General features: G+C 46.9%; 1 protein-coding gene across 2 annotated transcripts in view; it reads left to right on the forward strand.

Annotated features, from left to right (window-relative positions):
* The first annotated feature begins 1755 nt into the window (after window positions 1–1755).
* LOC125895386 (mitotic spindle positioning) overlaps window positions 1756–10413 on the forward strand; it is a 9473-nt gene continuing 815 nt past the window's right edge. The window contains exons 1-4 of one of the 2 annotated variants that reach the window (XM_049587149.1): window positions 1756–1917; window positions 4879–6976; window positions 9587–9801; window positions 9951–9989. In XM_049587149.1, coding sequence (XP_049443106.1) covers window positions 1858–1917; window positions 4879–6976; window positions 9587–9801; window positions 9951–9989 — 2412 coding nt within the window. In that variant the 5' untranslated portion in view covers window positions 1756–1857. Of the gene's footprint in view, window positions 1918–2633; window positions 2709–4878; window positions 6977–9586; window positions 9802–9950; window positions 9990–10413 lie in introns of those variants that run through there. The other variant, XM_049587150.1, reaches the window with a different exon arrangement.

A 10413-nucleotide genomic window follows, 5' to 3' on the forward strand; every position in this document is an offset into this window, starting at 1 on the left:
GACCTCTTTGTGTTTCCACCATTTTCTCCTCTGATTCAGAAACTCTTAAACTCCTCCTCCTGCTCCGACTGGTTTCACCTCAGGAGCTTTGTGAGGAACTTTTATCTTCACCAGGACCTCGTCTGAACTTAAGACTTAACTTTAAGGGGAAATTCTGAGGAAACATGACAGTCCTAAGGATTTTCTCAGAATTCTGTCGTTAGATGAATCTTTGTTGTGAATTCGACCCCAGGTCTTTTAAACATGTGTCTCTACACCAGCCTGAGAAACTGTTGGCCCATTGGTTTGTTTACATCGTCTCCATGACGACACACACAGCCAACTGTAAACAGGCCAGAGGTCATGTGACACAAACTTTGTTAAAAAAGTCAGCCGAGACTCTTATTGTGAAGGAGCTGTTAACACGTCCACAGGAAGTTCCTCAAACCTGAATGACACCACCGTATCCAACACGTCTCCATCTAAACATGAATCAGCTGATTGTATGATGTCATCACCAGATGGTGGTGATGTGCAGGTGAATGGCGCCAGGGAGATGATGTCATGAGGAAAGAGGAGGAGCTTGGTGGAAACTTGCAGTTTGTGTTGAGGAGTGTCATCAGTGTCATTTATCAGACGCCTCCTGTTGTCATGGTAACCTGCTGACTGAGGCTCAACAACACATGACCTCCTCATAAACACAGAACTGCAACCTGTGTGTCCCCGACAGGAAGTGATGTAACGGCACACTTTCTGCTGTTACATTAAAAAACAACCCAGACAGTTCAGATCAGGAAGTCATGTGATCACATACCTAAACACTGTGTGTGTGTGTGTGTGTGTGTGTGTGTGTGTTATTGTGTGTGTGTGTGTGTGGTGGGTGTGGTCAGTCATTGTCAGTGTGTTTCTGTTGGTCAGCAGGATTCCTGACAAATTCTACAGCTCAGCAACACACACACACACAGTGACACACACACACGCGCGCACACACACACACACACACACACACACACACACACACACACACACAAACACAGTGGGTCGGTGCGGATCAGTCCTCCGTCAGCTGGACCTGCAGGTGAGACCTCGTTCTGTTTGTTTATCTTTGTTTACTCTTACCTGTGTGACATCATCATGACATCATCCAGGGGTTTGTTAAAAGTCAGTGATGTAAAGAAAATGTAAAGCTTGTCGTAGCCCCGCCCACCTCTGACAGTCAGACGACGTGATTGGATGCTGCTGATGTTTGTAAACATTAATTTTCTGTTGACAAACAAAGTGACTTGTGTTTGTAAACAAACCTTTATTTTCTGTAAATAAGTGAAAAATCTTCCTGTTTAAATATTCATTAAATAAATAGTTTCAACAACAACAACAACATTTTCTCTCAGTATTCCTGACATTTGTTTTCTTTCATCCTTCTGTTTTTTATATTTTAAATACTTAAAACGTTTCCTGCGTAGACGAAGTTTCTCCTTCACATGTTCGCTGTGTGTCATCTCAGTCAGTGATAAGTCGTTACTATGGTAACCTGTCGGTCAGGATACAGGTGTTGCAAGATACAGGTGTTGCAGTGCGTATTCAAGCTCCGCCCTCTCATACAAATACGGTCACTCCACAAACCCAAATTGGAGTCCACAGACCAGTGATGACATCACTTCCTTTCTACAGTCTGTGGTTACAGCTCGTTGGTGACTTCCTGTTTACACTGTTGATTCTTTCTGATTGGACAGTGGCTGTTTGATCAGTCTTTACTCTGTCTCCTGAAGGGTTGATGGTGATTGGTTCCTGCTGGCTGATGGTCTGACTGACATCATCATCATCATCATCATCATCACAAAGACCAACAGCAGTGGGAACCAGTCAGATCCAGTTCAGATGTTCAGGTACACACCTCCCTGGCAGGTTCTCTGTCACAGTCTGGACCATGACGCCAAGGTGAGACCTCACAGACACACACACAGACACACACACAGACAGGCGTGTCACTCAACACTGTGACTTTAACACTGCAGCTCTAATTCAGTTTCAGCAGCATCATGGCAAACATGTTTACATCATCACAGCAGGTGAGAAATATAAACAAACACTAAACAAACAAACAAACAGCTCCACCTGAATCTTGCCTCTGACACGCCCACCACACAACAGGAAACGCATCACAGTCTGTTTCGCACTGTCCTGTAGAAACGTGTCGCTCAGTGTGAAACTGAAGCTGTGTGTGTGTGTGTGTGTGTGTGTGTGTGTATGAACAGCAGGGGGCAGCAGCTGCTCAGCAACAAGAACCAGTCAGACAGTCAGAGGACAAACTGATGGGACATAATACAAACATTTACATGAAGAAGAACTTCACTCTGATTGGCCGACAATTTAAACCTGAAAGAGAAATTAGTTTCAACCAAAGAAAATCAACAGAACAAAAACACATAAATAAATAAATAAATAAAGTTGTATGACGTCATTAAACATGGAGACAAACTTCATATTAATATAACTTAAATTTTACTGCTACTGTTTATCTGAATGAGTTGAGTTCAAGTGCTTGACAGAATGCAGGACTTTTGGCTTCTTTCACATTTTCAGTCAAGGCACAACGTGTGTGTCTCCGAGTGGGCGGGGCCTGTGTGCCGTGGGCGGGGCCTGTGATTGGACGATAGAAGCTGAACTTTGTCACTTGAGTCAGTTATTATTCAGAGTTTGTGCAGCTGCTGACACCAAACTGATCCCAGGTAAGAGCTCCTGATTCAACCACTGAAACATTACACTTGAACATCAGAAGGGTCAAATGTCATACTGAAATCATCTTTAATAACTCTGATGTAAAAACAGAAACAGGACTGAGATCATGCTTTAATGATTGTGTATGAATGTGACAATGAGTTCAATGTGAGGTGAATGTTATGAAGTGTCTCTGTAGCAGCATCTTTATTAAAATACAGAATATTTACATATGAACAGTTTCAGAAACATATTTAACATGTGGCAAAAACATATCTGAGCTGCCGTCAGTGCCCCCTTCAGACCATCGTCCTGAAGGGGGCACTGCAGGAACATCATGGACTCAGTAACATGGAGGAGGAAGAATTCACATCGTTGATCACAGTGAAAATACTGCACAGTAAAACCCTGTGAAGCAGGTCAAAGTTTAAGATGTCCCTGAGGTTAAATTAAAATCAGGAACACAAAGTGAACGTGTTTGACTTCAGCCACCTCTCCTCACGTGTCTTGTTGCCTTCTTTTTTACTGTTTGGATTTTATGCAGTTTTATGTGTGCAAATAAAAATAATAATAAAATTAAAGGTAAAAATACCAAACACAGGAATATATGTAAAGAAATACCAGAAAAATTATTTAAATTTAAAATAAATTAGAAAACAACTTCAGTGTTTATTATTAAAGTTCATCAACTTTTCTTTCAAACATTTTCTGTAGAACTCTGAGTTAGTAAAGACCAGTGAGCTCAGAGCTCAGATACAGGAACATGGTGCAGTCATGTGATGCACCATCTGTCCCTCTGAGGTGTGGTGCAGTTACAGTCTACAGTCGACTGTAGGAGGACCTGGCGTTGGCGTTGGCGTTGGCGTTGGCGGTGTGAGGCCGTGTATCAGCTGACAGCAGCAGTCAGGCTGTGGGCGGGGCTCTTTATCTCTGACACACAGACACACTGAACCAATGCTGCCATGCTAATGCTAATGCTAACATCTGCAGCAGAGGTCGAGCTGTGTCTGATCAGTCTTCAGAGTCCTGCTGTTGTATCAGGATCAATAAACTTTATTGATCTGTCTGAACCCTGTTTGATCTGAAACTGATCGATTATTTATTTATTATTGATCCTTTGGAAGAAGATGATTCATCAGGTTTTATCTCAGCAGCTCACACTCGTGTTTATAGATATAATGTGAACCTAAAACTACCTGTTGCACACGTCACTATAAGATATAAATATCTTGTATATGTGCATATCATAACTATATTGTGTGTATATAACAGTCTGGTGTACACACACGCGCACACACACACACACACACACACACACACACACACACGCACGGTGGCGGTGGCCGTGTGTTGTTCTTCCTGTTAATTTTATTGACACATTCTTCAGATTCATTTCCTCCAAATCAAAGTTCACTCAGTCACTCAGTCATGTTCTCACTTTACTGTACTTTATTTTAGGTTCCTGTACTCGAGTATTTCTACTTTCTGATACTTTATACTTCTGAAGAGTCTCACTTTTCTCATTTTTTTTTTCATTTTTGCATAAGCAGTATTTTTGATAGCTCACGTGTCCTTATAACAATAACTGTGCGTCATAACTGCACTAACAGTTTGAACACAGGAACTTCAACAGAATACTTTCAGACTGCTTTTAGTCCAGTCAAAGATCTGAGTCCGTCCTGCTCCGACAGTAAAGTTCATGTTTCAGCATTAAAACACAAATGATTTACAGTAAAGGAAATAATCCTCCTCTGATCGTCTGCAGCTCGTTAACAGATGTTTCATAGATTTTGTTCATGAGCTCATAAAGTGGTAGCAGCTTTATTACTGTCTCATGTCTGTGGGACATCAGAATATTTCAATCTTAATCTGACACTCACACCTCTTCATCTCAAAGACTCTGAATCCCACGATGCTTTGCAGGAATCTGTTGGATGTTTTAAAGCGTTCAGAAACACTCGCTCTGAGAGAGCAGAGCATCGGGTTCCTGAACGTACCGTCATCACATCATCCAGAACACAAACTGAGAACAGAGAAACCGAGACCTGATGCTGCTGTTTCCATAGTAACTGACCTGTCTCTCTGTTGTTTCCATAGCAACTGACCCTTCTCTGTTGTTTCCGTGGTAACCGACCTGTCTCTCTGTTGTTTCCATGGTAACTGTCCTGTCTGTTGTTTCAGAGACTCTCGGCGGGAGACCGTCAGGATGTTGTGACTCCTCAGAGTTTCCAAACATCGTGCTCCGTTCAGCGTCTTCCTCCATCAGAACCTCCGCCACCCACCGCCGCCACAGCGCCCCCCGCAGCCATGGAGAGCATCCCGAGGAGGTGGGTGCTGAAGCCTCTGTCCCCCCTGCTGCAACTCTCAGATCTGCGCACCATCGCTGGCCCTGCTCAGACCGACGCCTCTGCCCTGGACGATCCAGTCTTCACCTCCGACAGCATCTCCGTCGCCCGCAGTCATTCATCAGTGGTCGTCTCCTCGCAGCACGGCAACGGGTCCGGGGACGTGGTGGTTCAGGCCCGGCAGGTCGCGGTGTCGCAGGACAGAGGGAGCACCAGCGACGAGTGGATTCCCAGCAGCCCCAGCAGTCCCAGCAGCAGCTCGGGCTCTCACTGCGGTTTCTACTCCTTCGTGGAAGATCCGATGAGTCAGGAGGCGGAGCTGAACGAAGCCTGGATGGTGTCGCCGCAGCGTCAGACGCAGCTGTCAACCCTGAAGGAGGAGAAAGGATTCAGACTGCAGACGTACGCCGGCAGCAGGAAGCCAGAGAGTCTGTTTGCAGACGGAAATGGAGATGCGCAGTACAGAGTGGATCAGAGCGATGGCGTTGAGGTGGTCCGGGAGGAAGAGGAGCAGCAGCTGAGGAAGGAGATCATTCGCAGCCAAGCACCAAAGAAGAACCTGACATTCAAAGATCAGCTGAGTGCTCTGGAGAATCTGGATCTGAGCCGGTCCCCCAACAAGCTGATGGAAGGTTTCAGTGTGAGCTTCAGTCCTGTCGCCTCCAGACCGCGACCTCCGAGCCCGGCTGCGCCTGGGACCATCGACGACGCACAGATCAACTTCAGCACCGCCCGACAGCAGTTCCTGAAGATGGAGCAGGACAGGCTGACTGCAGTCCCCAGTCCTCTGAGATCCTCCATAACACACCTGAACACGTCTCTGCAGACAGATCCTGATGCGTCCTTATCGAAGCAGGTGGAGTCATCATACCACGGCGTGGAGACATACAGCGGGGTGGAGACAAGTGAAGCTCCAACAGCGTTCAAACCAACAGAAGACGAGGCGTTCCCTGAGAGGAAGGTGACGGTGTGTCAGACTGAGAAGCCTCTCAGCCGGCAGAGCAGCGTGTTCGATGACCTGGACTCCGGCCTGGAGGAGCTGTCTATGGAGGTGGGCGGCGGCTACACCAGCGACGAAGGTGTGTTCAATGACAACACTCAGCAACAGGACAAAAGCAGTGTGTCCAAGAGTGACTATGAGACGCCGATTGAGAGGGAGATCCGCTTAAATCAGGAACGTGAGGAGAACCTGCGACGCTCTCGAGGGCTGAAGCTCAGCGACAGCAGAGCAGAGATGGTTGAGATCAAAACCAAACGCTTACAGACGCCGCTGCCGCTGACACTCATCAAATCCAAAGAGAAGAACAGAGTGAGCTTCATTATCCAGCGCGAGATCCAGAAGGAGAATGAGAGGAGGGAGGAGCCTGATCAGCAGGGAGGACACAGTCCAGATCCTCCGCAGGACCCGGAGGACATAAAGATGGAGTCTGTCCAGCAGGACGAGGACGAGAGGACAGAGGCCAGAGTTCAGTCTGGAGACACAGACATCTTCCTGTCTCCCTGCTGTCCTCATCGACACTCCGAAGAGACCGAGCGCTACATCAGCCAGATGAGTTCAGCTCCACCTTCCTTTTCTGTGAGGGACTCAGATGTCCAGTACACAAGAGGCCTCCGCCAAGATCTAACAACTTCTTCATCCCTCCGCGCCTCCTCCTCCTCCTCTTCCTCTTCCCCAACGCCTCGACGTGATATGACCTGGACCACGCCGCGGTCCTGGAGGGAGAACCTGGAGTCCACGGGCCTGCAGTCCAGAGGGACAGGCGCTCCAGATTTCATCGAGAAGGAGATCGAGGAGGCGTTGAGACGGGAGCAGGAGCTGAAGGAGCTGAGGGAGTCCAGAGAGGAGACGGATGGACGGCTCCTTTCTCCGGCTCCTCTGGTGGAGCAGGCGAACAAGATGGCCATCAGTCAGTTCTACCCACCTGTAAACGCAGGTATGTCTTTATCAAGGCTCAGCTACCAACCAGGACTCAGACCGCCAGAGTAATCTGATTACTGACTGTGTGTCAGAGGCAGTATTCTAATTACTTATGAACTTGTTTGGGACTGAAAACTGTGACTGACTGTGACTAACAGTGACTGTTTGGTTCATCAGATCATGATGAACTGACACAGAACACCTGAGACAGGAAGTAAACAGGAGGAGTGGTCAGTTTTTGTGCTACCACTAGTTGTCTGTGTTGCTAAACTAAGCTAAGCTAAGCTAAGCTAAGCTAAGCTAAAAAGCTGCTGGTTGTAGCTTTATATTTAGCAACAAAAAGTTGAACACTTTAGAAATATCACACAAACACAAAAGAGTCACAACATACATTTACTGAACATTCTGCAACATATTGAATCAGAAATTTCTAAAAACGAATCTGAGACACAACGATGACTGAAAAATAACTGAAGGAGATTTTAGAAACATTTTTTTTTAAAAATGGGCGGAACGGTGTGCAGTGGGTTTCCTCCAGGTGCTCTGACATGTTCTATTTGTGTCATAGTGGGTTTCGTCCGGGTATCTATGTCACCGTAGATACAAGAGAGCAATTTCATTTTGTAGTAACTAAAAAGCCTCGGACACGGAGACACAGACATGTTGTAAAACTGACATAAAATACTTCAGCATTTAGAAATGTATCAGACAAGACACACACAAAAAAACAAAAAAACAAAACCAGAGTGCTCTGAAAGAAGACACGAAGTGGGACAATTTGTCACGTTGACTCTGTCCTCAGTGGGACCAACTGACAGGGACACTCAGGAGGAGACCTCAGTAACAGCAGACCACAGGGACAGGTGACCTTTGACTCGAAGCTTTGAAAAGAGACGTGGAAAGAAGAATGGAGAAGATGGGAGCGATCATCTATAGCTACGGGGCAGAGTGATTCGGGGTGAGAAGCAAGAACCCAAGAACAATAAAGACACCAGTGGCTCAGTACAAGTCCAGAAGACAGCAGGAAATCGAGAGACTCGTGAAGGAAGGAAGGCAACTTAGAAGGCAGTGGAAGAAGGCCACAGATGTGGAAAAGAATGGATTAGAGGTACTCCAGAGCGATGTCAAGCAGTGCCTAGCAGCACTGCAAAGAGCAGAGTACTTAAGGAAGCAACGTAAGAAGAAAGAACGATCGAGAACTGCTTTCTACAAAGATCCATACAAGTTTGCCAAAAACCTTTTCGTCAGCGAGAAAACTGGGAGCCTAAAGGTACCAGTAAGGGAACTGGAGGAGCACCTGAAAAACACCTACTCTGATAATCTGAAGCACCTGCCCACTGCCATTCCAGATGACGTGCTGCCAATCCACGCACCAATGTATCAGATGGATACGAGGCCCCCTACATGGAGCGAAGTGAAGAACACGGTTAAGCGGGCTAGATCGGCATCAGCCCCGGACCTTTTGGGTCAGTGCCACATGAAGTACTTTGGACGGCGTTTAACTTCTTCCACATTCAAGAGGGCATAACAAAGCTGGTCAAGGCATACTTCCAAGATCTCCAGTTCTGCGTCTCAACGCAGGACTGCACCACCGCCTGGCAACATCTGGAGACTGGAATAATGGCGGGCTGCACTATTTCTCCCTTGGCTTTCGCCATGGCAATGGAGTTGATTATCCGGGCCTCACGGTGGGTGGTTGGAGGAGAACGTTTGGAGAATGGGCTGCGTCTTCCCCCAATCAGGGCATATATCGACGATATGACGACCATAACAACAACAAAACCATGCACCAAACGTCTCCTCAATAAGCTCCAGGAAAACATCAGCTGGGCTCGAATGGAGATCAAGTCCTGCAAATCCCGCAGCATCTCCCTCATTAAAGGCCAACTCACCAATGAGAGGTTCTACATCGGTGGGGAGCCAATACCAACTATCCTGGAGAAACCCATCAAAAGTCTTGGACGCTAGTATAACGCAGCCCTCAAGGATGCGGAACAGGTGGAACAACTTAGGCAAGATGCCTCAACCAAATCAACCGCACTGCTCTCCCAGGGAAACTGAAGGTGTGGTGTTTCCAGTTCGGCCTCCTGCCCCGTCTCATGTGGCCCATTACAATCTACGAGGTGACCTTTGACCTCGGTAACAGCAGACCGCAGGGACACATGACCTTTGACCTCAGTAACAGCAGACCGCAGGGACAGGCGACCTTTGACCTCAGTGACAGCAGACTGTCGACTGTGAGCTGCTCTGATACGACTGATCTGAGACCAACGACAGGAAGTGACATCAGCATAGTGTCAGTGAGTCAGGTGAAGAGGACGCTGCAGTCTGAGAATAAATAACTGATTGAGATGACGACCAAAGTCCAACAGCCTCAGCGGGGTTACTGCCCTCTGTGTCAATCAGTGACAGGTCTGTAACCATGGCAACCAATCAGAGTGAGACATCAGCAGCGTCAGTCTGACTCACATGACTCACCTATACAGGTAACAGAGAGCAGAGACACAGCCCCACCTGGTGGACACATGACATGACTGATAACGCTACAGACCAGCTGACATAACAGCATGTCACATATGATGTCACATATGATGTCACTGATGATGTGCTTTCTGTTGTGTTTCAGACAAACCTGTCAGTGTGTCCTCCCCCTCTCCTCGTCCCTTTGTCCGTCTGTCCTCCTTCTCCTTCATCACGGCTCAGCCCTGGTCCTACTCACCTCCTCCCTCCTCCTCCCCCGTGGCGCACTGCACGGTGCCTCCTCCTGTCAGAGGACTGACGGACACACTGCTGCAGGACTTTGAGGAGAGACGAGTCAAACTGAAGCTGGAGGAGAGCGCAGTGAGTCACTGACACATCCAGGCTCTTATTTTGAAGGGTTGTGTACTTCCTGTCAGTGACAAATAAAATAAAACAAACAAACTCATGGTTATTGATCAGTTATTGATTTGTGATAAACTGCTGATCAGCTTTAATCCTCTGTGTTTCAGTACGCAGGAATTCAGCCGGTTGATGACGTGAATAACGAGGTATGTGAATGTTCCACATGGTAACCATGGTAACCATGAACAGCATTGTGTTTGGCTGTGTCCACTCAGGCTGACGTAAACTACACCGCACATAAAATAACTGGACATCTCATTCGATGCCAACTTTAAGGTTAGTTGTTGTGGCCCTGCTCTGTGACAAATATATGACGTCAGCTATACGATCCTCGTCACCGAAAACCACCGACCTGTTGTTCTGACAGCGGGTAAGCTCTGACCTGGAGGGATGACATCACTTAGAGCAAACGATTTGTTTGGTCGAACACATTTCTGTCTGAAGACTTTTTCCCCTGAACAAATGACATAAAGCGACATGCAAACATTCAGGAAACCAACTACATCACTTCTTGCACATTATTGTGCTACAGCGATAACTGTTACAGAGCTGTAACAGTTAACTTACAGT

The sequence above is a fragment of the Epinephelus fuscoguttatus genome, linkage group LG10 (genome assembly GCF_011397635.1).
Source record: "Epinephelus fuscoguttatus linkage group LG10, E.fuscoguttatus.final_Chr_v1".
Taxonomy (NCBI): domain Eukaryota; kingdom Metazoa; phylum Chordata; class Actinopteri; order Perciformes; family Serranidae; genus Epinephelus; species Epinephelus fuscoguttatus.